The sequence below is a fragment of the Monodelphis domestica genome, chromosome 1 (assembly GCF_027887165.1).
Source record: "Monodelphis domestica isolate mMonDom1 chromosome 1, mMonDom1.pri, whole genome shotgun sequence".
NCBI classification, from domain to species: domain Eukaryota; kingdom Metazoa; phylum Chordata; class Mammalia; order Didelphimorphia; family Didelphidae; genus Monodelphis; species Monodelphis domestica.
Window position 1 is genome coordinate 378,540,970 of NC_077227.1, and position 26,678 is coordinate 378,567,647.

At 39.8% G+C, this 26,678-nt stretch overlaps 2 protein-coding genes across 2 annotated transcripts in view; one reads left to right on the forward strand and one right to left on the reverse strand.

The window, feature by feature from the left end:
• Positions 1-2,265: 2,265 nt before the first annotated feature.
• LOC130456393 (pre-mRNA-splicing factor RBM22-like) lies at positions 2,266-8,716 on the forward strand. The gene has a single exon (XM_056811578.1). It carries the CDS (start codon positions 6,912-6,914, stop codon positions 8,178-8,180), a length of 1,269 nt encoding a protein of 422 aa, XP_056667556.1. The 5' UTR covers positions 2,266-6,911; the 3' UTR covers positions 8,181-8,716.
• A 116-nt stretch (positions 8,717-8,832) lies between these two features.
• The window catches only part of LOC103093241 (uncharacterized), a 28,641-nt gene continuing 10,795 nt past the window's right edge, over positions 8,833-26,678 (reverse strand). Inside the window, exons 3-5 of the mRNA XM_056816726.1 lie at positions 24,867-24,948; positions 11,809-11,942; positions 8,833-9,232 (exon numbers count right to left, since the gene is read on the reverse strand). Coding sequence (XP_056672704.1) covers positions 9,196-9,232; positions 11,809-11,942; positions 24,867-24,948 — 253 coding nt within the window. The 3' untranslated portion in view covers positions 8,833-9,195. The remainder of the gene's footprint in view (positions 9,233-11,808; positions 11,943-24,866; positions 24,949-26,678) is intronic.

A 26,678-nucleotide genomic window follows, 5' to 3' on the forward strand; every position in this document is an offset into this window, starting at 1 on the left:
AGACTAGTCTCCCAATGATCATCAGGGGGGATTGTAAACCTCAAAATTTCTTAGACTTATAAATGTTGGAAAATTTCACCATTGGGAAATTTCATACTTGACAAATTTCCTATTGATAGTGGGTCTTGGCTATTGGAATGTGAACCCCATTGGCATGAGAGTTTCCTCCTCCTCCCTTCTTAAGATTACTTTAGGACAGAAACCTTTTGCTGAACAATGGAAAGGACTTTGACCTATGCTTAAGCATAGAACAGGAATTTCTTTGAGTCATGATTGATTTTAGAATTGATACAATGGAGATACTTGGAATCAATCTCCACCCTACTCAGTCCTAACAGGATTGAGGAAGGGCTGCAGCATAGATCAAAATTTAATTATTCCAATCTCTACCCTACTCAGGTTAACAGGATTTAGGAAGGGCTGTAGCAAAGGATCAAAGATTTAATTATTTGAAAATATGACCTTCAACAGACATGTGCAAAGCCAGAGACCTCTGGGCGGTCCTGGGTTAAGCTAGAGCCTCCATTGGCACAGGGAAATTGATGGACAGTGATTGGTAGATGTGAGAACTGAGGGGAGGGAACTTGGATGGTTTCCTTAAAGATAGAGCTGTCTGAAGACTGGGGGGGGGGCGGGGTTGAGGAGTTTGTCTGAGTGGTTGGAGTGTGCTCTGAGAAGCTTGCTCTGAAGGAAGCTGAAGGTGGGGGCTTCTGAGACTGTTTCTCCATTTTGGTCACGTGAGTAATAGGGACTGATCTCTTTTCTTTGCCCCAGCTATCTAAGGGCTTGGGCCTTTTGGCCCAGCCTAAACAGAAGGGGTATTTAAGCCCTATTCCCTTCTCTCCCTTTTCTCTCTCTCTATCTCTAATTCCTTTCTTCCTCCTATTGTAATTAAACTCCATAAAAGATTGACTGCTGACTTGAGCTTTCATTTAGGAATTACATAGCTGAATTCCTTGGCGACCTTAAATTAATATATATCAGTCTTTTAAAGTGATTTCCTTGTCACAATCCCCATAGTCTAACATAGCACTATCACATAATGCTTGTCAATTCTCTGGTTTACAACCAGTTGTCCCTTATCACATATATATCAAGGCTTTCTGGGAAGTTTGTTCTAACTATACAAGGAAGAAATCAGCCAAATGAAAGGGAGGGATAAAAAATGAAAAGAAGGTTGTATTAAACAAGAATTACTCGGATTTTTCGTGTATCTGCCTCCTTCTGATCCCAAAATGCATTTGGAAAAGGGAAGGAAAAGTAAAGAGGAGAGAGGTGCTATGGGGCAAAGAATGCAGTCAAGAACCATAAGGGCTTTGGAGTCTTCTGGGCTCCAGGATCAGAGTCCTGGGTCTAAAAATAAGGAAACAATTCTCTGAAATGTTCATCGTCATGCAGTAGAGGGCAGTAGGGCAAGTATGTAGATGTCCCTGAGCCCTAAAGAAATGATTTCTTCTCAGACAAGAGATCACACTTGAAATTCTTAGAATTATAGCTACAGCGAAGTTTTTCCTCCTCATACTCCTACCGTCAACCCCAAGGAAAAATCAATACCCTTTTCAATAAAGGGACAATATTGGAGATAAGGCAAAGAATCAATATATGCCACCCAAAGGATAACTGAACTCTCTCTTCTGAACTCATTCCAGACAGTGTGCAGATAATTAAACCGCATTCCAAACCTTTTCACAATGTTAACCCTCATGATAATTGTGTTCCTCATATTACAGGGCTCACATGTATAGGAGGTTGGGGAGAAAAGTTACAAAGCAAACAGTCATGATCCCTGCCTTTCTAGAACTGAAATGTCTAGAGCAGGCAGCATTAGCTAAGATAGGCTATGGTATCGAACAGCAAAATGTGCTTCAGCACCCAAAATATGGGAAGGGAAACCTTGCTAAGTCACAAGGAAAGGAAGCTGAGCAATACTACCAGTACCTACTTGTCCAAGGTTTTGTGCAGAAAGTGAACTCTGGGGAGATCCAGAAAGGATGAGAAGTAGAAAGCTTCCTGAAGGCAAAGAATGACTGAGATCTAGGAAGCACCATAGGCTATAGGAGCAAAAGGGAAGGGGGGGGGGGAATTAGGCAGGAGACTCATATAAAATTTGAATGAACTTTGACTAATAGAGAGTTGAGTAGGACAGTAAGAGAAGGATTTGAGAGATGCCTTCTAGGCATCTAGTCTGATGGAAGAACTTAAAGTATTCTTGGGTTTAGGAATGTAAAGTAAGATAGATGGACCACAGAGAAAGAAAAGTTGGAGAAGATTTGATTTATTATAAGACATCCATGCTTCTTCAGATCCAAGGTTTCAATCTATGGATTAAGAAAAGGCTAGGGGGACAGTTAGGTGGGTCTGTGGATTGAAAGCCAGGCCTACAGTCCAGAGATCCTGAGATCCAATCTGTGTGTTCTTGAGCAAGTCCCTTAACCCCCATTGCCTAGTCCTTACTACTCTTCTGCTTTGTAACCAATACACAGTATTGATTCTAAGATTGAAGAGGAGAAGAGAGGAAGGAAGGGGAAGAGAGGAGAGGAGAAAGGCTGGATATGAAATATGAAAATATATTTTCAAAAGTTAAAATTGGTCACAGTATTCATTTTACTGATATTTTTCTGCCCCAGACTCAAAGAGACTAATGTCATTGACCTCATCGCTTTTTTATTTTTCCCTGAATCAGGTCAAGCACTTTCAGTCATTCTTCTATGTAAAATCTTCAAAGGAAAAGCAGGCCATAGTCAACTAGAGAAGCTTGCAGGTTTTTACTTATCTGTTTTTCACTCCTTTGTTATCAAAGAAAAACAGCAAAGGGAAAGAGGGGTGGAATTGTGGGATGCTTATGCAGAAAAGAGAGTAAAAACAAAAAGCTGGGTGTGGAGTGTGTGTAATAACTGCTATCACAGGAGTAAGTATCACTGCTATCACAGTGGGTTTAGCAGGTGACTTAATTGAACACTAACATGGGGGGTGGGTGGGGTGGCACAAGACAAATTGCCCAAAGAGGGATAAACCAGCTCAAGTCAGAAAATGTTCCTAAAGTAGGTCAAAGTTTCTAATCCATAAAGGTGTGAGAACAAGTCTGGGAGACCGTCTTTGAAAAAATGAATAAAAACAAATGAAATGAATTTTTTTAAATTTCAGTGTTCCTTAATGCCTCTTAAATGAAATTTTAAAATCCTCAGCCTAGCATTGAAACAGCCTAGACCCTCCATAGTCTAGCTCCTACCTTGTTATCCACTCTTATTTCATACAAACTTCTTTCACTCACCCTAAATTTAACCCCTAATTTTAACCTTAACAACTCCAAGTTTGATAGAACAGGCCTACTAATTGTCCCCCTCATCTCTTGCCTCAGTTCTTTCTCCCCATGGGTGAAATACCTTCCCTCTCTCATTATCTCTTCATCTCAGAATCCCACCCCCTTACAGTCACATGCTTAGGTACCAACAACTCCCCCACAAGGCTTTTCTTGATTCTTCCAGTTAGTGTTCTTTAACCCCTTGGAGTAACTTTGTACATATTATTGTCTACTAATCTGTATACATGATCAATTTTAGTCCCTTGAGGACAAGGGCACCTTCCTTTTCGGTCTCTGGCTCTCAAGTGCCTAGGACACCCAGTGCCTAAAATATAACAAGCACTTAATGTTTGTTGAACTGAATGTAATTTTTCAGGATTCCTATCAGTACCCGGGAAAATAGGGTTAAGGAGGAAACTACAGCATGAACTCTGTGGATAAAGGAACTTAAAAGAGTATAGCCTCATGATTTGTTTTCTGATTTCAATCTTGTTTTGTATCCATAGTGCTTCTAGGTGGCACAATGGATAGAGTGCTCGACCTAGAGCCAAGATAAACAAATCCAGCCTCATATACTTACTAGCTGTCTGACCCTAGGCAAGTCTTTTAACCTCCATTTGCCTCAGTTTCCTCATATGTAAAATGGGGTACAATAGAGCCTACCTCCCTTCACTCATTTCAGACAAAACAATAGAACCTAAGGGAGACTTCAATCAAATGTTAACCCTTTGGTCTTAGTAGTTTCTCCCACTGTAACAAAGACTTCTCCCAGGCAGTCCAGTCCAGGGCTGACCCCTTCCCTTTTGTATCCATTGCAAAACATCAGCCTCACCCTGATAATCCTGTCTTGGGCTTCCCATTTCCTTGTAACCATGGTAATGCCAGTCAATGTTACTTCTTTTGTCCTTAGTTTCCCAAAAGGTATAGGAGTTCTATTGTCCTTTGGAGAATCATCTAGCATGGTGATCCTCTCAGAGATACTGTTGCCAGAGTGCCAGAGCCTGTGGTTGTGTGTGGTTTTTCGGCCCTTGGACTTTGTGGCAGCAGAATATTGAACTCTATCCCTCTCCTGATTAAAGACTTGCTTTTTCTGACTCTTTTAGTAGCTCTGTATTTTTCTGGGGTTAACAGTCTACACAGATTGACAATAAGAACAACAAAAATGTATTTATTGGTTCTTTCTCTAGAGATAGACACTCACAAGTTGTTCTTTAAACATTAGTTTTGTAGCTATACATAATGTTCACTTATAGGTTAAGTTTTTTATCAATTACTTGATGTGGGGAAGCTGGGTAGCTCAGTGGATTGAAAGCCAGGCCTAGAGGTCCTAGGTTTAAATCTGACCTCAACCACTTCCAAGCTGTGTGACCCTGGGCAAGTCATTTAACCCCCACTGCCTAGCCCTTACTGATTCCAAGAAGGTAAGGAATGTTAAAAAAATAAATAAATAACTTGATGGTTGTTTGACACTTATATAGTATTTTAGGGTTTGCAAAGGAATTCACAGAGTTCTGATTTTACCTCACAAATTTATTATGAGCTTAAGAGCTGTGAAGATTAAATTTAACTCTCCCCTAATTGGGAAGATGAAATTGTAACCCTGCCTATTTTTAGATCCAATCACCAAAAGTGTAAACACCCCATTCACACTTGAGTGGGGGTGGGAGGCAGAGTCTGTGACCCACCTGGGCAATAGTGGGTGATGAATCAGAATGAAACTAACTGCCCCTGGGCAGTCTTAAAGCAAAGCTTCAACTGTAATTGGTAATTAGGGGAAGGCACAGGAAGTGACCCAAAAGAAAGTATCTTTAAAAGGGAGTTACAACTTTCTGAGTGGAGTTCTGAGTTTGAGTTGAGACTGGAGAAGAATCTGCTGACTGGACCTGAATGAGGCTGTTCTTAGGTCTCTTCCCATTGAACTGACACATACATGGTGAGTGAAAAGGCTGACTCCTTTCCTAGATATTTTCTGAGGAAACTAGCCTCAGGAGAGACCCACCTCTTGAGAGTTTTCCCCAAGTCCTCAGCTTTGTTGAGAGCCCTTGAAACTAACTCTCCCTGCCCAGGTTGAGCCAGGGGCCAGGAGCAAATTAGTTCATGCTTAGGCACTAACTTCTCTTACCCTATCCTCTCTCTGATTTTCTGTACTCTTTCTATATTTTGTAAATAAATTGAAAATAAATCCCTTTGGAATTCATATAAATTCTTGGTGACGCTATTTTAAATAGAACCCAGTCCAACCTTTTAGAATATAACCCCTTTCTCCCCTTACAGAGCTATAGGGATTCTGAGCTCTTCTTGACAGATGAGGAAACTGACACCAAGAGAAGTGAAGTGATTTGTTTAGGGCCACATAGTTAGTAAATGACTGAACAGTTTCTTCTGGTTCTAACTCCTTTACTCTAACCATTATACCACTATGCCTTCCAGAAGGGGTAATATGTTCTATTTATAGATGCTTCTAGATATGTAACATATAAAGAGTTGCTTTATATGCCCTGTAAACTTCTAAATTCTTTATGGTTTTCAGCAGATGTGAACTTCAGGAATATAAGCACACATGTTGTTCCTCAGGCTTAGAACTTTTCTTTTTCACCTTCCACCCAGAGAACTGGGGTGTAGACACTTGGCAATAACACACATTCATCAATCCAGATACCCAGATACTCTAGGGTATTGTTAAATACTACAAAAACCTCATTAATTTGAAATCTCATGATTAGGGGAGGAGGCAAGATGACATTTTTCTAACTATTAAAAAATGTATATTAAAAAGAGAGAAAAGAAGATAAAGACTTCAACTCTTAAAACTTAAATTGCCTATTTATAATAGGATAGATGTAAGGAAGAAAGGAAACAAGCATTTATTAAATGCCTATTATGTCAGGAACTGTGTTAAGCACTGTACAAATCTCTCTCATTTTTCCCTCACAACTCCTCTAGGAAGTAGGTGGGATTATGACTCCATTTTATAGTTGAGGAAATTGAGACAGAAAGAGGTTAAGTGACTTCCCTCTGGTCACACTGGATAAGTATCTGAGATGAGATTTGAACTCAGGACTTCCAGATTCCAGGCTGTGAACTTTAAAACTACCCCACCCTACTCAGACCTGTTACTTGAGATTTGATTCAGCTACCTCCTACTTGGTCTAACAGAATCAGGAATGTCTTGGGAACTTTTAAATTACTGCACCCTACTTAAGATACTTAAGATACATACTTACCTTTGGGGGAAGATAAAATTGTAATCTGCTGATTGAACAATGAAGATACTTAGTTCTCACCTTATAGTCAAGCTAGAACTTTAAGCTAAGTCTATTTTTAGATCTAATACAAAAAGGTGTTAAGTAACTGTAAAGGTTAAATTAATCACTAAAAGGTCAAGTAACTCACAAAAGGTGAACTTCACAAAGAGGTGTGAAGTAACTCAAAGGATATAATCAAATCAAAGAAGGTGAGAACTAAAAGTATGGGCAGTCCTGGAGAAAAAGTCTTTGATGTGATTGGAAGATGTGAAAACTTAGAGGAGGAGACACAAGGGTGAGCGGTCTATATATTTGGGATTTTTCCTGTCAAAAACACACTCTTCCCCCCTGCAGCCACTTCCAAGATGGCAATGTCTCTGGGCTCCAACACCTACAATAGGCAGAACTGGGAGGACTCAGACTTCCCTATTCTATGTCAGACATGCCTTGGAGAAAATCCTTACGTTCGGATGACCAAAGACATATATGGAAAAGCATGCAAAATTTGTGCCAAGCCGTTCACAGTGTTCCGCTGGTGCCCCGGGGTTCGCATGCGTTTTAAGAAGACTGAAGTGTGCCAAACCTGCAGCAAGCTAAAAAATGTGTGTCAGACCTGCCTTTTGGACCTAGAATATGGCTTACCTATTCAGGTTCGTGATGTGGGACTGTCCCTTAAAGATGACATGCCCAAGTCTGATGTGAACCAAGAATACTACACACAGAATGTTGAGCGAGAGATTTCTAACTCTGATGGAACCCGGCCAGTTGGCCTTCTTGGGAAGGCTACAGCTACCAGTGACATGCTGCTCAAATTGGCTCGCACCACCCCTTACTACAAACGGAACCATCCTCACATTTGTTCCTTCTGGGTGAAAGGAGAATGTAAGAGAGGAGAGGAGTGTCCATATAGACATGAGAAGCCTACAAATCCTGAGGATCCTCTTGCTGATCAGAATATCAAAGACCGATATTATGCCATTAATGACCCTGTGGCAGACAAGCTTCTGAAAAGGGCTTCCACAATGCCTCATCTGGACCCCCCAGATGATAAGACTATCACCACACTCTATGTTGGAGGCCTTGGAGATACAATCAGTGAGGCAGATCTCAGAAATCATTTTTACCAGTTTGGTGAGATACGAACGATAACCGTGGTGCAGAGGCAGCACTGTGCTTTCATACAGTTTGCCACAAGGCAAGCTGCAGAGATGGCTGCTGAGAAGTCCTTTAACAAACTGATCCTCAATGGAAGAAGGCTTAATGTGAAATGGGGAAGATCACAGGCAGCCAGAGGAAAAGAAAAGGAAAAAGAAGGAACCACAGACTCTGGACTTAAGCTGGAGCCTGTTCCTGGACTTCCTGGAGCTCTTCCTCCTCCTCCTCCTCCTCCAACAGCTGAAGAAGCCTCTGCCAATTATTTTAATCTCCCTCCCAGTGGTCTCCCAGCAGTGGTTAATATTGCCCTGCCCCCACCTTCTAGAATTGCACCTCCATCCCCACCAGGTTTTGGACCACAAGTGTTCCACCCAATGGGACCACCTCCTCCCTTCATGCCAGCTCCAGGCCCCATCCACTATCCTTCCCAGGATCCCCAGAGGATGGGGGCTCATGCAGGAAAACACAGCAGTTCCTAACATCCTGCCCTGTGCTTGGGCTCTGAGTCAGAAAGGCGCTTTAGAAATATATATTTTTTTCTATGTAAGTTTTCATGGTAGCATTTAACATGCTAAGATATGGGCAAAAAAGAGAACTGGAGCCACGTTCCTGAGTCCAGGGCAAGTGGAGGAGCCCTGTTAAACTGATATGAACCAATCTGGTCACTACCTAAACATGTCCTTCTGGTTTTTGACCATACAGGAAAAAGAGGGTCAGGGTGAGTTTGGAGTTTCTGGGAACCTTTAAGAGAGTCATAATTCTAATTGTATATATTTTTTTGTGTTTTGGTTTGACAGACTTTGACCTGGGTTGAAAATAAAGATTCAACAATGTTTTAAATTCATTCTTTTGCTAGTACCAGTCATTAGGGGGAGTCATTAAGTATGATTTCCCTGTTACCCAAAGTCAAACTTGTGAAAAGTGAACACCCCTAGCTAGATACTTTCTTTCCTCCCTTATCCTCCTCTCACTAAAGGAGCCTCTGCAACAAAACAAAACAAATTTCTATTCAGTCTTGAGAGCTTGTAATTTAATACCCTGCCCTCCAGAATGACAAATCTCTTCACAAAACTGTGGGGCCTGCATTGCAAACTCATACCTCCTCTTCAGAGAGAGATGTTAATAATAAGCTTTCTAACTGTGAAATGGGCAAATTTTTTATTTTGTTTGTATGGGTGAGCTGTGACATATGGAAGGATATTTGTTTAATTTACACCTTCTTGTGTTTCTATCTCATTTTCTGCTGCATAGGAGGCTGTTTATTACTTTGCTCTTTATAGAAATATTGCTTGGATGTAAACTGAATTATAGACAAGTGAAAAAGGTAAAGGATGAAAGTTTGAATGGAGCCGACACCCTCTTCTTTGATAGCAGTGATTTCCCCATCCGAAAGCTTGTCACTGGGCTTATTGAGGTTGCCTTTGGGCTCTGTGGGCATCACTGGGTCAGCAGTTGATGACTCTGGAGGCTTCTCTCCATCAAAACTCAATTGACTCACTTCTGAAGAGTCCCATGTGTGACTCCCTGGAGGCTTTTAAGAAAAGAACATATTTCAGGTTTAAAACAATTATTCTGAACGTAACAAAAACCACATTAAACAGATTTCTATATAGTGTGACAGAAAGATTGTTCTTGAAATGGTAAATCTTTAGAATAAATTTAACCTGTCATTTTCAAAGCTATCCTGCTCATCTGTGCTACTTTCTAGCTTTCCTTCTGTTTCTCTCAGCACTTTTTTAAAATGCCTCAGTGATTTTATCTCTATCCACCTAATAAGATTTAAAAGACAGTAACCACTAGAACCAGCAGAATCTCAAAAAGACCTGGAACCTTTAAAGCCTAGTTCTTTTAGATTTTTTTCTTCTTTCAAGAATGTTTTTTTTCTTCCTCTTCCCCACTTCTCTCTGAGCCTAGAGCAGATAGTAGCAATGACTAATTCCTAATCACTCTCTCTGTGGGTAGAGATTGAGTGTAAATATGGTGATGGGGAAGGAGCAGGTGGGCTGGGTTGGGGGAGAGCAAGGAATTGTCTTCTCTTTCCTTTCCTCTCCCTCAGCACCAGATATAGTACTAGGCCCATAGTAAGTACACAAAAATATGTCAGAAATAAATGAATGAGAAAGGAACCTCAATGAGGCCAAGGTGGAGTTTTCTATTTTATTGTTATGTTCCTGGTTCAGGCCATTTTGTTGCAAAATTGTAGCTTTCATCATTGATAGAGATCCATAACTTCTGGGAGAGTAGAGGGCTAACTAAAACAGGGACATATCTGCCCATCTTCTGTGATACCTAAGCTTGGAGAAAGATAACTCCTTGGTAAGTTTCCTAGGACTCATTTCCTTTAAAAATGTCTTTTCTTTATTTTTCCAGATTACACATCAATTAATTATCTTATAGTTTTAATATTTGTTTTCTGACATTTTTCAGTCCTCTCTATCCCTCCCACTGTTCCCCCTTCCTCAAGAAGGCAGGTAATATAAATAGGTTGTATGAATGTTATCATATAATACATATTTACCTGTTTGTCATGTTATAAAACAAGACATATATTGCTTCTACTAGAGAAAAATTCGTGGAGGACATAAAATGAAAGAATGGTATATTTCAACCTGCGTTCAGACTCCATCTGCTCCCTATATGATGGTGGATAGCCTTTTTCATCATGAGTCTAGACTGCCTCTGGCATGAAATGATTCCCCATACACAAGAATGAATTTGAAAACTAGATACATTTTTGGATGAGCATTTGTCTTCCAGAAAGAACCATCCCAGAACTCTTTTTAAAAGAAAGATTCCCCACTGAATTTCTGACTCAACTGATATTCCTTATTGTCCAATGAAAAGAAACTTGGTGTTACAGCTATTCACTCTCCATTGATAATCCCCCCCACAGACTCAACTCTTCCCCTTGAAGTAGCCATTTTACAATTTTTCCACTCTTCCAAGCAACGGAATCCAGATGTCAACTTGAAATTGGACATGCCATGTTTGGTCAACTTGAAAGCTGGAGACTCCAAGTTTGTCCCTGGTCCCCAGAGAGTTCACCTGGAGGGAAGTCTATTTCAGAGTTAATAATAGACCTTAAGATACTTAATGGCCCTAGTTATGTGGAGCTAGCAGACCTAATCAGATGTCAAGTACCCTTTTGTCCTGGTAGTTTCTCTCATTCTATCAAGGTCCTTTCCCAGGTAGCCCAACTCTTGGCTGGTTCCTTTCCTTTGTATACAAGGATAGGCCTCTCTCTGATAATCCTGTCTTGGGCTTCCCTTTCCTTGTAGCCATGGCAATGTCAATCAATCATGCTCCCAAGTCCTCAGTTCCCCAAAGGGCAAAGAAGTTCACCAATTCTATTATTCCTCAGAGACATGTAATGCAAGGGGATCCCCCCAGGGATGTTTTCCAAAGTCCTAGGGTGTAGGCCCTGTAAAGTTCCTGGCACTGGGCTCTGTGTAGCAGCCAAATATTGGATCTCTTTCCTGATTAAAAGCCTTGGTTTTTCTAACTACTTCATTCGTTTTGTGTTTTTTTCTAAGTTAAAACAGGAATCTAAAATGTATCCCTGTCTTGGTTCTCTAACTAGCCAGTCCAATGTCACTATGTAGTTTTCCTACTCCCTTATTAGCACTAAGTAGTTGTGTGAATTTGGGTAAGTTGTGTTCATTTGATGGCTCTCAATTTCCCATTCCATTAAATGAGGCATTTGAACTAGATGAACTTTGAAGGCTCCTTCCAACTCTAAAATTCTAGGAGGTTAGAGAGCAAGTGTCCTTGTACCCAGCTCCTTGACTTGATGGCTTAATTTAGCTTCTCAGACATTTTGGTTCACAAAAACACACTACCATCAGGCCAGCAACTCCTATCCAGCTAGATGGAAATAAGTCACTAAGGAATCTTTTCCATGGAATGGAGAACAGAGGAGGTTAAAACAGCATGCCCACAAGCATCAGTTACTCCCCATAACATGGATGAAATTCTCTTGAAAATACATTCCTCTCCCACTGATGATTATTTGGGGGTGATTTTTCAAGTCACACAATTCACCTTTTTTTTTTTAAATAGAAAAAAAGCCTTGCAAAAAGTAGTAGGTTTTTTAAGAGTTAGACTTACAGGCACTTTTCTGTTGAGTCATCATCTTCTCCTTCCTCCCTGTTGTCTTCAATTTCTTCCATCACTTCAGCCTTTGCTTCAGCTACCAGCTTTCTAAGAGCTTTGTTGCTGGTGATTTTGCTGACAAAGGGATGCTGAATAGACAACACACAGTGATTAGAAAAGGTTATCTTCCCATACAGCATAAGCTGCAGTTTGATTGAGAAGCTGAGATAATTGGAGAGGAGAATCCTGGTCTTTTGGGGAAGGGTAATGCTCAGACACAGTAGTATCACAGCAAGACTCAAATAAATGCTAATCGATGCTTGCTTTACACTGTGAAAATGACCTAAGAATCACCCAGGTGTAGACTCCTTTTTTTTAAATTTGGTCAATTTCAAACATTATTCCTTGGTTACAAAAATCATTTTCTATTCCTCCCCTCACCCTTCCTGCAGCCAACGCACAATTTCATCGGGTATTACTTGTGTCCTTGATCAGAACCTATTTCCATGTTGTTGATGTTTGCACTAGGATGTTCATTTAGAGTCTACATCCCCAACCATATCCCTTCGACCCATGTATTCAAGCAGTTGTTTTTCTTTGGTGTTTCTACTCCCGTAGTTTTTCCTCTGAATGTGGATAGTGTTTTTTCTCCTAGGTTCCTCCAAGTTGTTCAGATCACTGCATTGCCACTAATGGAGAAGTCCATTACGTTTGATTATACCACAGTGTATTAGTCTCTGTGTACAATGTTCTCCTGGTTCTGCTCCTCTTGCTCTGCATCACTTCCTAGAGGTCGTCCCAGTCTCCATGGAATTCCTCCACTTTATTATTCCTTTGAGCACAATAGTATTCCATCACCAACATATACCACAATTTGTTCAGCCATTCCCCAATTGAAGGGCATCCCCTCATTTTCCAATTTTTTGCTACCACAAAGAGTGCAGCTATGAATATTCTTGTACAAGTCTTTTTCCTTATTATCTCTTTGGGGTACAAACCCAGCAGTGCTGTGGCTGGATCAAAGGGCAGTTTTTTTAGCGTCCTTTAGGTATAGTTCCAAATTGCCCTCCAGAATGGTTGGATCAATTCACCAGCAATGCATTAATGTCCCAACTTTGCCACACCCCCTCCAGCATTCATTACTTTCCTTTGCTGTCATGTTAGTCAATCTGCTAGGTGTGAGGTGGTACCTCAGAGTTGTTTGGATTTGCATCTCTCTGATTATAAGAGCAGGTGTAGACTCTTAAAGGTCTTGTCAACTTGAAATCTGGAGACCCAAGTCTACCCCTGACTACTGAGAACAAACCCTGGGAAGTCTCAGACTCACTCATTTCAGACAAAACAATAGAACCTAAGGGAGACTTCAATCAAATGTTAACCCTTTGGTCTTAGTAGTTTCTCCCACTGTAGCAAAGACTTCTCCCAGGCAGTCCAGCCCAGGGCTGGTCCCTTCCCTTTTGTATCCATTGTAAAGTATAAGCCTCTCCCTGATAATCTCTGTCTTGGGCTTCCCATTTCCTGGTAACCATGGTAATGCCAGTCAATCTTACTTCCTTGTCCTTAGTTTCCCAAAAGGTATAGGAGTTCCCAAAGTTCTATTGTTCTTTGGAGAATCATCTAGCATGGTGATCCTCTCACAGATATTGTTGCAAGAGTGCCAGAGCCTGTGGTTGTGTGTGGTTTTTAGGCCCTTGGACTTTGTGGCAGCAGAATATTGAACTCTATCCCTCTCCTGATTAAAGACTTGCTTTTTCTGACTCTTTTAGTAGCTCTGTATTTTTCTGGGGTCAACAGTCTACACAGAGAGATTGACAATAAGAACAACAAAGACATTTCATTAAAGTGGAAGCTCCTTGAGGACAGGGATCATTTCATTTTTTACTTTTTATCCCCAGAACTTTGCACAGCACCTACAACATAGTAAAGGGTTTTTTTTTGTTGTTTGTTTTTTTAACCCTTCTGTTCCCTCTTGGAATTGTCAACATGGAAATATAGAAATCCCCAGTTTACGTAGTTTAAAGATAGAAACCCCAGGTTTTGACCTTGTCACAGGAGAGGTTTCCCTCTGAGGGAAGGTCCCACTTCCCCAGACAATAGACATCCACTTCAGCTTTGGCCCAGTAGGTAGCAAGTCAATCTCGCAAGCTGAAGCTGAAGGTCCCGAGTTCGATCCTCAAAAGGAGGCTGTAATATACTGGGAGAAGCTTCTGGAGACAAAAGAGCTACCTGACTTCTGATGGGGTCTGCCTCCCCACCTAAAGTGGATGTCTATTGTCTGGGGAAATGGGACCTTCCCTCAGAGGGAACCTCTCCTGTGACAAGGTCAAAATCTGGGGTTTCTATCTTTAAACTACGTAAACTGGGGATTTCTATATTTCCATGTTGACAGAATCAATACTGTGTATTGGTTCCAAGGCAGAAGAGCAGTAAGGGCTAGGCAATGGGGGTTAAGTGACTTGCCCAGGGTCACACAGCTGAGAAGTGTCTGAGGCCACATTTGAACCTAGGACCTCCTGCCTCTAGGCCTGGCTCTCAATGCACTGAGCTACCCAGTTGCCCTGTAAAGTTTTGTTGTTGTTGTTGTTGGTTGGTTACATTTGTGAATCTTAAAATGTCTCCATTCTACCTTGGAACATTTTGGTTAAAGTTATTCCCCATTTAAACAATAGAGGTACTTGATCAGAAATGTATTGGGAACTTTACATTACTCCACCCATACTTAGGCATACTTTAGGGAGAGATAAAGTTGTAAAACTCCTTACTAAACAATGAAAAAGTTCTTAACCCATACTTATAGTGAGGCCAAGCCCTTAAGCTAGGTCTATTTTTAGATCTAATACAAAAGAGTACTAAGTACCTATGAAGGTCAAATTAATCACTAAAAGGTCAGGCAACTTGCAAACTTGCAAGGGACAAGCTTAACAAAAGAGGTGTGAAGTTTTAGTCTACCCAGAGAAGTTGAGAACTAAAGAAGATGTGAATTAAGAATGGTCAGTCCTGTGAAAATGTCTACTGTGATTGGTAGATGTGAAAACTTAGGGGAGGTGACATAGGAGAAAATTCTCTTTAAAAGGAGGTCAGAAAGGCCTCTGAAAAAAGATTGCAGCTTGCCAAAGCTGAATTGGAGGTCAGGAGTCAGAGGAGGCTGGCTCTCTCTTGGTGGCTGAACTTGGGTCAGCTTCCTGAGCTGAACTGGAGGGTCTCTCTGAACACTAGAGTTTTGCTTGGAAGGATCTTGTGGTGAGTGATTAAAGACTGACTTAGTTTTCTGTCTTAAGGAGAAAAGCCTAGGCCATTGGCTTAGGCCCAAGCCCTTTTCCTATTATTTTATCTTACTCTGTCTCTCTCCCTTTCTTTAATTCCTTAATTTGTATTAATTAAAATCTCCATAAAACCTAGCTGGCTTGGGTAATTCATATTTGGGGATTAATTCCCATGGCAACCACTTAATTTTTAGTGTCTTGGTTTTATATTAAAAATAATCTTTATGCTTTTGGCAATTCACAGTCGTGAAACCACATTTTCCCGGTCAGAGTTTATGGCAACCACTCTTTTAACTGTAACACATTGAAATCCTCAGGTATCTCTCTTTTCCCCTTGCTTGCATTAAAGAAGGCCTCAATCAACAACAACAACAAACATGTTTTTATTGGTTCTTTCTCTAGAGACAGACACTCACAAATTATTCTTTAAACATTAGTTTTGTAGCTATACATAATGTTCACTTATAGGTTAAATTTTTAATCAATTACATGATGGGGGGCAGCTGGGTAGCTCAGTGAATTGAGAGCCAGGCCTACAGATGGGAGGTCCTAGGTTTAAATCTGACCTCAACCATTTCCAAGCTGTGTGACCCTGGGCAAGTCACTTAACCCCCACTGCCTAGCCCTTACTGATTCCAAGAAGGTAAGGAATGTTAAAAAAATAAATAAATAACTTGATGGTTGTTTGACACTTATATAGTATTTTGGGGTTTGCAAAGGAATTCTGATTTCACCTCACAAGTTTATTGTGAGCTTAAGAGCTGTGAAGATTAAATTTAACTCTCCCCTAATTGTGAAAATGAAATTGTAACCCCTGCCTATTTTTAGATCCAATCACCAAAAGTGTAAACACCCCATTCACACTTGAGTGGGGGTGGGAGGCAGAGTCTGTGACCCACCTGGGCAATAGTGGGTGATGAATCAGAATGAAACTAACTGCCCCTGGGCAGTCTTAAAGCAAAGCTTCACCTGTAATTGGTAATTAGGGGAAGGCACAGGAAGTGATCCAAAGAAAGTATCTTTAAAAGGGAGTTACAACTTTCTGAGTGGAGTTCTGAGTTTGAGTTGAGACTGGAGAAGAATCTGCTGACTGGACCTGAATGAGGCTGTTCTTAGATCTCTTCCCATTGAACTGACACATACATGGTGAGTGAAAAGGCTGACTCCTTTCCTGGATATTTTCTGAGGAAACTAGCCTCAGGAGAGACCCACCTCTTGAGAGTTTCCCCCAGGTCCTCAGCTTTGTTGAGAGCCCTTGAAACTAAATCTCCCTGCCAAGGTTGAGCCAGGGGCCAGGAGCAAATTAGTTCATGCTTAGGCACTAACTTCTCTTACACTATCCTCTCTCTGATTTTCTCACTCTTTCTGTATTTTGTAAATAAATTGAAAATAAATCTCTTTAGAATTCATATAAATTCCTGATGAAATCTGTTCTAAATTTTAGAATTTTTTAAAAAAGCAATTTAAATGGGCCAATTTAAAAAAAAAAAAGGAACCTCACTCTCTTTCCCTTATTGGAGGTGGAGAGTTAGGGGAGAGGAGTGTGCTGAGCCTTTCAGCATCTTATCGTGGTTTCAAGTTATTGTCTAGTTCGGTCGTGAGTTTCTGGCTGAGTTTTCCTCCTTTACTTTCCAACTTTATCCTATTAGAAGACTCTAATCTTCTTCAGAGACCTAGAGGCAGGGATTTTAAATTCCCCCTGGCATAGGCCAGGTGGGAGAAATCCTATATCCCCTTCCTTCCCTCTTCTTAGTTCCTTCCCTCTATATTAATTAAATTACCATAAATTTCCAGACTGACTTGGGTATTTTATTTGGTGACCAATTAAATTTAGATGTTAAGTCTCAACTCTTAGATCATCCTTACACCTTCCCCAATAAATGAAACTCCTGGGCCTGATGGTACTACCCATGAACTTCCTGACCACCTGTCTTGATGGAGAGACTCTTTTCTTAAAGAGAGCTGTTTGGAATTGAAGAGAAGGCTGCCAATGGGGACTTTTGGGGGTAAAAATTCACATTCTGACCCCTACTTTCCAGGCTTCTCTATAGTTAGCTAAAGTTACAATACCTCTTTCACTGAGAACACTTGAAACTATTTTCACAGACCAGTAGGCCTAAGCTTTATGACTCTTGGGTTACTTTCAGTTTTCAGAGATATGTGGTACGGTGAGTATATGAAAAGTTCATGTTTTGGAGGTGAGAATTGTAGAAGATGATAGGACAGAAGCATTTACAGCCTTACTTTGTCCCCAGCTGCTCCCACAAGCACTGAGGAGGTCGTCACTGTGGCACATATGCAGTCTCCCTATTATACATGCACATCAAAGATGCCAAAAAGCATTTCTTGGGCACCTACTTGGAGGAGGAGTCCTTGTTAAATAGGGCTTTTTGTTTCTTTTGCCAAGGAACCTGAGCCATTGTAACTAAAATAATATATTTGAGCTTTCCTGAGTAAAAAGGATCCATTTAAGAGAATCTGGGAATGGACCATTCACATATCACTCCTGACAAAAGGCTTGTTCATGTATCAAGTTGATCCTAACTCTTTGATGTTGTGTAAAAACTGTACATACTCCCAGGCACTTATTTATGAGTTTCTATTTTTGATGATTTGGATGATGTTTTGTTTGTTTTTTAAGGAAAAATGTGGCCAAAGACAAATGAAAACTGTTACCTGTAAGTGTATAATAAAATCTGTGATATAGTTAGAATGGAAAAACAAATTTAAAAAATAATTTAGGCATTCATCTGTAAAATATCCAACCTTATATGATAAGAAAATATTGGCAAAAAACTAAAAGCAGAATTCAAGTAGGAGGTATTGTTATTACATATTTTAAAATTCTCTAAGGGAGAGTCCATAACTTCTTTCATTCACTCATTCCAGCAGTTAACAGTCCTTAGACAGGAAATTCTTCCTTGTATCAAATTGAAATTCCTCATGCTGAAGTTTAAAGTCCATTTCCTCTTGGGCTGGAGATGGAGAACAGCTGGTCTGCCCATATACCATGCTTAACAAACTATAAGATACCATTCCTTGGGGAGAGAAAAAGGTCTCACATGGAAATGAGCCTCTCAGACTAACTCCCCCACTGCAGGTGAAGTGGGTCAATGCTTCCACCTGATTCCATTCCTTGCATGGTTTTCAAAAATGATCCCAGGCAAGGAAGTGACCTGATAGTTAAAGAGTTGCCATACCTCCCACCCCCTAAGCACTATCACACCAGAAAAATGAGATGTTTAATTGAGGCAAGTTTTCTGGTAATTTACTTAAACCATCCCCTTTCACCAGGCTTAACACACGTATCATTATAACATCAGTGATGGGGCAGTTGTGAAAGGAGAGATGACCAACATCTATAAGTAACTCCAAAAGCTTTTCTTAAGCCAAAGTTATTTTAAAAGTTATTACACAGAACATATCTTAGCATCAAAATGATTTAAAAATGCAAATGGCGCCTACTTTAAATCCTGTGTACTTAACACATTCTTTCCAATCCATATTCCTCATTCATTCCCAACATCAGTAATAGATATTGTAGGTAATATAGTAAATATAATTATGTAGGAGTATATATTTTATATATATATGTGTATATATATAAATATAAAATAAAATAGCAGTTCTGCCCCATTTAGGCAGAGAACTGAATTCCTTGTCCCGCCCTTTTTAAGTGTATCTTCACATTTCTATTTTGACAGCATGGTTCAGTGCCTTATGTTGAATTCAGAGCAACATCACTGCATAGTACTAAATGATACTGAAATTAATGTTAATCCAAGTTTAAATCTTCAAAAATGACTGATCTGAGGGGTAGCTAAGTAGCACAGGATAAAGCCCCAGGCCTGGAATTGGGAGGGTCTAGGCTCAAATCTGGCCTGAGACACTACCTAGCTGTTTGATATTGGGCAAGTCACTTAACTCCAATCACCTAGCCCTTATGCTCTTTTGTCTTAGAATTGATACCAAGACAGAAGGTATGGATTTTTTGTTTTTTAAATGATTGAACTAAATGTTATTACTTTCAATCTCCTTTGTTCATCTTTTCTTGGTGGAAACAATAAGTAGGGAAAAGACCAAATGCTGGTAGCAAAGAGATACATAACCTATTGCTAATATCACTTGGCTTAGAACAAGATTCAGTTATTCTCCACTTAAGCTATTACACCAGAGATGGATGGATAAAATCAGAAAGCTGATAATGTGAAGATGCTTAAAATTTAGTCTTTCTGGAAAAGTCTTCATTCTAACAACAATGGCTCTCAGTTCTCTCCTTCTCTTTAATAGGAAGGAGCTGGTCTTGAGGGACAAAAAAGACAATGCAGTTGGAGAGAACAAAAAAAAAGAGATAAAAATTCTGGAGATTATAAATTAAACTGTATGGCCTGCTTTAACACAGGGAAAGGGAAAACTCAAAAAAAAAAAGTACCTGATGGGAATTGGGGTTTGTTTTAGCTCCAAAGTCATAGTATGGCTGCATGGGACCTAAAAGGTTGTAAATTTATGGAAAGAGCACGAGTTGTGGAATTAAGAGAACTTGGGGAGATTCTGGGGAAGCTAGGTAGCTCAATGGATAGAGAGCCAGGCCTAGAGACCACGGACACTTCCTAGCTGTGTGACCCTGGGCAAGACACTTAACTCCAATTGCCTAAGCCCTTACCACTCTTCTGCCTTGGAACCAATAATTAATATTGATTCTAAGATGGAAGGTAAGAGTTTAAAAAAGAGAGAACTAGATTCCAATGACCTGCTCCCTCCCCTTACATCAACTATATATGATCTTAGGTTAATCAGTTGGCTTCTTTGAGACTCAGTTTACTCTCTTGGAAAGCTAAGAGGTTAAATTAGATAAAGGATTTTAAAATCAGAGTTGATGAATTTGAGTTTAAAAAAATATTCTGGTAATTGTACTTCAATTTAATTGTTATCCTTTCTAATCCTATGCATTTTATTTTATGAATTTAAAAATATTGTTTTGAGATGGGATTCCTAGACTGCACTATTTGAACTGGTCATGACACAAAAAAGTCTGAGGAGTCCTGCACCAAGGTGATTTATAAGGTCCTTTGTCTCAGTAAATGCTGTAGCCCTGTGATTTGGAAGAATATCTCGGCTCCCTTCTAGGTAGAATATTCAATGGTTTGGGGTTCAAGAATTCATTCATTCAAACTTATATGCAAAGGAAGTCAAACCCTAGGAATTCAAGGAGGAAGAAAAAAATCTGCCATCCCAGAGCTTAAAATCTACTGGGAGGAAATCTACATACAAAGATAAAGATAAGTCCAAAATAAAGTAGGGTATAAAAGAGAGAGTCAACATTCTAAAGGAATATTTATGGCAGAAATACTTTGGGTTGGGGAATAAAAGGAGGTAGCAACTAAACAAAGCCGGAAAAGAAGAAAATCATACTGAAAGGCCAACATGAGTAAAGGGTATATATCCCAAGGCATGGGAGATGGCCTTTACAAACTTATGGAAGCAGAAGTGTCTCAGTGGATAGAATCCCAGGCCTGAAGTCAGGAGGCCCTGAGTTTAAATCTGGCCTCAGGATCTTCCTAGCTTTGTGACCCTGGTGTAAAAATGGAGATTTGAAACCCAGACTTCAATCCCCAGAATTCCCTATAATCTCACCTGAGATCCCCACCTGGGTGAGATCTGAATTTGTATTTAAACTGGCTGTAACACCTAATTCCTCCTCTTCCTGTACTCGGAGATTACAAGGATGTAGTGAGTGGACTAGGAGCGGGGGTTCTGAATTTGGCTGAATCAGCCATGGGCATGTGGTTTGTTATTTTGCATCCTTGATTTCTAATAATCATAACAAACATCATAAAATATAGTACTTTTATCAGTAAAGACTAAATTTAACTTTTATAGTCTGGCGACCATAAAGGGATGAGAGAAAAACTCTCAAAAAAAATTTTTTTTAAAAGATAGCCCCTAGATAATGATTTCTAAGCCATGTTTCTCCAAAGCTTTTTAGCAGAGCCTCTTGATCAGCTCTATTCTTGCTGCCTGCTCTTGCTTCTGGAGATTGTTCACCTGGTCCCGGCCTGGCCCGGCTGCTCCTGCTGCCTGCTTCTGGGCTCCTGCAATCAGGACCTGTTTGACCCAGATCCGCTCTCCCGGTCCCCGATCTGCCCGGACCCAGCAACTCTGGCCTCTGAGCAGATCACTCATCGCCCTAGGCCCAGGACTCACTTCCACCAGCTGGTAAAAACGGGGGTGATTTTTCCTTAGACTCCATGTGGATGGCAGGGGATCACAGGGAGGGAGAAGGAAGAGATTTTTCCAAACAGGAAGTTACAAGCATAGCTTTAAAAGGATATCTTTTGAGTGCACTGGTCCTTTTACTTACTTCCCCATATGGTACCTGAGGAATCTTTAAATTTACTCCCTATAATTCTCTCAGAGAATCAGGAGAGAATTTCAAGTCCCTGCAATTCTTTGGCCAAATTTGAGATTCCTAAAGCCCACCCTCACTATGGGGAAGCAGCTCAGCGACTCAGTGGATTGAGAGCCAGGCCTAGAGATGGGAGGTCCTGGGTTAAAATTTGGTCTCAGACACTTCCTAGCTATGTGGCCCTGGGCAAGTTGCTTAACCCCCATCGCCTAGCCCTTACCAATCTTCTGCCTTCTGACAATAAGCATCTAAATGGATAAAAAAAAAAAACCAAGGAACTCTAAAGAGATTGGAGGTTATATTTTTAAGGCATTTCACACTCCAATGTTTTATAAAAATCTTTGCATTTTATTGCATTTTGTTGATTGTTTTGTTTAAGATTTAATTGTTGGTTTTAAGTTAATATATTAATGCGTTCAATACTATTCTGTTACACTGAATCATTTCAGTGTACTGGGTTTTAACTACTGGTCTATTCTGATGCTTTTCCCCTATAACTATTCTGAACAAATATTATTGAATAAGACCATATATAAAAACAGCCTTTTCTATTTTTGAATTTGTAAATTGTCACCTAAAGGATGGATATACTTCATAAGAACTGGTTACAATTGTATAACAACCTTTGGAAAATTTAATGAGCTAAATATCTCATTGATTTTAAGGAGTCTTTTATTTTTTTAAACCCTTACCTTATGTCTTGGAGTCAATACTGTGTAAGGGCTGTGTGTGAGTGGTAAGGGCTAGGCAATGGGGGTCAAGTGATTTGCCCAGGGTCACACAGCTGGGAAGTGTCTGAGGCCAGATTTGAACCTAGGACCTCCCATCTCTAGGCCTGACTTTCAATCTACTGAGTCACCCAGCTGCCCCCTAAGGAGTCTTTTAGACATGATTTTTATATTTTTTTCCAACAACTTGGGTCATTTTGCCCGCCCCTAACAGGAGGTAAGGTCCATTTTAGTAGCTGAAGTGAAATACACATTTAATCCCCACCTCCCACATTTATAATAATGTGAATAGATGGGACATCACAGTCTCATACCAAGGGGCTGGGAAGGTAATCGCAGGGCATATAGTACCCCTGGAGCACTCCCAAAAGCGGAGCATCTTTCATTTATACCTCTTCAGCTCACTTTACCCAACATCAACAGTACAGAGGTTTGAGTTTTTCCTAGATTCCTCTGCCACTTTTTTGAAATATCTAGATTTCTTGATGTTCTAGACCCAAAATGAGTTTTACTTTGTTTAAATATGTTTACCAAGGTTGAAAGATTTGCTATGTCTGTAAAAAAATTGTGAAAAATATCCATCAGTTCATAGGCTTTTAAAAACGCCATACAACAACTTATGTGAAACATGATAGTGGTTTTGTTTGCTATTGTAATTAATTGGGCTATTGAGAATTTGGGGGATATTGATACCTACATATTTGTACTACTGTTCTTTGTAAAAAAAAAAAAAAACCTGTTACCTTGTGAAATTCATTTGCTTGTACTCACAGTGGATCATGGCCAAATATGAAGAGGAAATGGATCTCATTTTTGGAGAGAAAGCCTTGTATTTTATAATTTCTTAGCTGACATAGTGTGTCAATAATTATAAGCTATATTTTAAAATTTTAAAACTCTTATTATATTTTTCTTGCATGAGCAATATATTTCCATCTTTTATTTTTTCTTTTTATATTTGAAGCACATGTCACCAGTATTAAGATTTTCTTTAAATTTTTTGATTTAGCAGTAATATCAGTTTAAAATACATTTGCTATGTCAATATAGTCAATATATTAATATAGTCAATAATGCCAATATAATTTTTCTGATGTCTTAAATTCTCTTGCCAATTGATTCATATGCCTCATAACTCAGCCATGCATCCCTAAATGATCCCTGTGTTTTTCAATCACCCTCTTCAAGAGAGGGAATGTGAAAATATTATTTTAAATTGCAAAATTTAAATTCCTTTTAAGAAGAATTTAAGGTTAAGAAAGTTAAGAAGGTTAAAAAACATGCAATCTCTCTAAAGAAACTGAACTGTTTGGAGAAGACACCATGAAGATGCCACCAGACCACAAGCTGCACGAGAAGATCAAGAATGAACTTTGGGTGTGGTTGATTGAACATTTATTTGTATTTATACTTTCATGCCAAAGGGGACTGCCCCCTAACTGGTTTTTTGTCAGTGTGTCTGTCAATTATTGGTTTTGTTCTGTGTCTCATGTGCGGGGGTTCTGAATTTGGCTGAATCAGCCATGGGCATGTGGTTTGTTATTTTGTATCCTTGATTTCTAATAATCTTAATAAAACTCATAAAATATAGTATGGCAAGTCATTTTAACCTCCATGGTCTCGCCTTACTTTTCTATCTTAAAGTTGTTAAAACTATTAACAAGCACATGAAGAAGTGCTCTACATCTCTTATAATCAGAGAGATGCAAATCAAAACAACTCTGAGGTATCACCTCACACCTAGCAGATTGGCTAACATTACAGCAAAGGAAAGTAATGAATGCTGGAGGGGATGTGGCAAAGTAGGGACATTAATTCATTGCTGGTGGAGTTGTGAATTGATCCAACCATTCTGGAGGGCAATTTGGAACTATGCCCAAAGGGTGACAAAAGAATATCTACCCTTTGATCCAGCCATAGTACTGCTGGGTCTGTACCCCAAAGAGATAATGGACAAAAAGACTTGTACAAAAATATTCATAGCTGCGCTCTTTGTGGTGGCCAAAAATTGGAAAATGAGGGGATGCCCATCAATTGGGGAATGGCTGAACAAATTGTGGTATATGTTGGTGATGGAATACTATTGTGCTCAAAGGAATAATAAAGTGGAGGATTTCCATGTGAACTGGAACAACCTCCAGGAAGTGATGCAGAGCGAGAGGAGCAGAACCAGGAGAACATTGTACACAGAGACAAACACACTGTGGTATCATCGAACGTAATGGACTTCTCCATTAGTGGTGGTGTAATGTCCCTGCACAATCTGCAGGGATCAAGGAGAAAAAAACACTATCCAAAAGCAGAGGACAAACTGAGGGAATAGAAACACCGAGGAAAAGCAACTGCCTGACTACAATGGCTGAGGGGACATGACAGAGGAAAGACTCGGAGCGAACACTCTGATGCAAATACTAACAACATGGCAATGGGTTCAAGTCAAGAACACATATGATACCAGTGGAATCACACGTCGGCCACGGGGGGTGGGAGGGAGGAAAAGAAAATGATCTTTGTCTTTAATGAAAAATGCATGGAAATGATCAAATAAAATACTATAAAATTAAAAAAAAAATGTTGTTAAAAAAAACCCCTCATTTTCTGTTTGTTTTTTTTTCCTCAAAAGGTACCGAAATTAGAGGTGGCTATTATCTACAGGATATGAGACATTCTGCTTACCTCTAAGAGTTGTGCAGCACTGGGCCGGGTTTCTGGATTCTTATCCAGAGCAGTCTTCAGGAAGTCCAGAAAGGCCAAGGACCTGTGTGTATGTTTAGAGATTAGCAACAAGGTCAAAATGGGGCAGAAGTTCAGGAAAATTGACCCACAAGCTCCCCATCTAGTCCCTTGTTACTACATCCTCTTTGAAGGAGTTGTAGGATCTCTAATGCCTGCCAGAAAAAAAGGTCCAGTCTAATGTGGAAGATGAAGAAGGTCCAGCTAGTGGGAGCGCTCAACAGTGACGCTTGCACCACCAGAACTATTTAAGGAACAAGTTCTGGCTTCAGGTAGGATTCCTTTTCCCTGACTGTGTATATTATTTAACCAAAGCCATCAAGCTGTCAGCCCATAACTCTTTTTGAGTTGTGTTGCCTTCTGCCAACCCTAGGTGAAAGTTTTGCTTTGCACCACTCCACAGCGTTCCTAGACCTTCTACTGGTGCCCCCAGCCAGATGCAAATCTTGGCCCAAAGAAGCTAGATGACTTCAGCTTAACTGCCCTGAAGTAGGTAGGCACTCTTCAAAGGAGAGGCTGGTTTGGAAATAAAGGGAGGAGAAGTCGATCAAAAAGGATCAACCCAATATGGATGGAAGCAGACTTACTAAGGCCTCTTTTTTTTTTTTAAAGAAACACAATGAGTCCTTAGTCTTGATTAAAGGAAACTGATATGGTTTCTCCAAAGCTTTCAACTCAAGACAATGTCATACTATCATTTTATATGCACTCAAGGATATGAATTTTCCTCTGAGTACTGCTTTGGCTGCATCCCATAAGGTTTGAAAGGATGTCTCACAATTGTCATTTTCCTCAATGAAATTATTGTTTCTATGATTTCTTCTCTAACCGATTTTGGAGTATCATATTATTCCAATTAATTTTTGATTTGGCTCCCCATGTACCCTTACTGATCAATATTTTTATTGCCTTATGATCTGAAAAGGTTGCATTTATTATTTCTGCTTTTCTGCATTTGTATGCCATGTTTCTGTGACCTAGTGTATGTGTCTATCTTTGAATGTGCCATGTGCTGCTGAAAAGGTGTATTCCTTTTTGTCCCTATTTATTTTTCTCCATATATCTATTAACTCTAATTTTTCTAAGATTTCATTCACATCTTTTACCTCTTATTTATTTTTTGATTTGATTTATCTAAATTGAAAGGGGTAGGTTCAGGTCTCCCAGTAGTATAGTTTTACTATCTATTTCCTCCTTCAATTCTCCTAGTTTCTCCATTAGAAATTTGGGTGTTATACCATTTTGTGTATACATGTTGATTTGTGATATTTCCTCATTGTCTATACTCCCTTTTATCAGGATGTATTTACCTTCCCTATCCCTTTTAATCAGGCTTATTTTTGCTTTGGCTTTGTTAGATACCATGATTGCAACTCCTGCCTTCTTTCTGTCAGTTGAGGCCCAATAGATCTTCCTCTACCCTTTAATTCTGATCTTGTGAGTATCTATCTGCCTCATGTGTGTTTCTTGAAGACAACATATGGTAGGGTTCTAGATTCTAATCCACTCTGCTATTTGTCTACTTTTTATGGGTGAGTTCATCCCATTCACGTTCAAAGTTCTGATTGTCACTTTTGAATTCCCTGGCATTTTGATATCCTCCCCTAATTCTGACCTTTCTTATTTTACTATAACCTTTTAAATCAGTGGTTTACTTTAAATCAGTTCCCCTAGTCCCCTCCCTTGATATGCTTCCCTTTCTGGATCCTCCCTTTTTGTTCCCTTGGTTTTTTTTTTTTTAGGGTCTGTTAATTT

Excerpts from the sequence above, each read along its gene's own strand:
- LOC130456393 (XM_056811578.1), top strand. The coding sequence starts at position 6,912 with ATGGCAATGTCTCTGGGCTCCAACACCTACAATAGGCAGAACTGGGAG.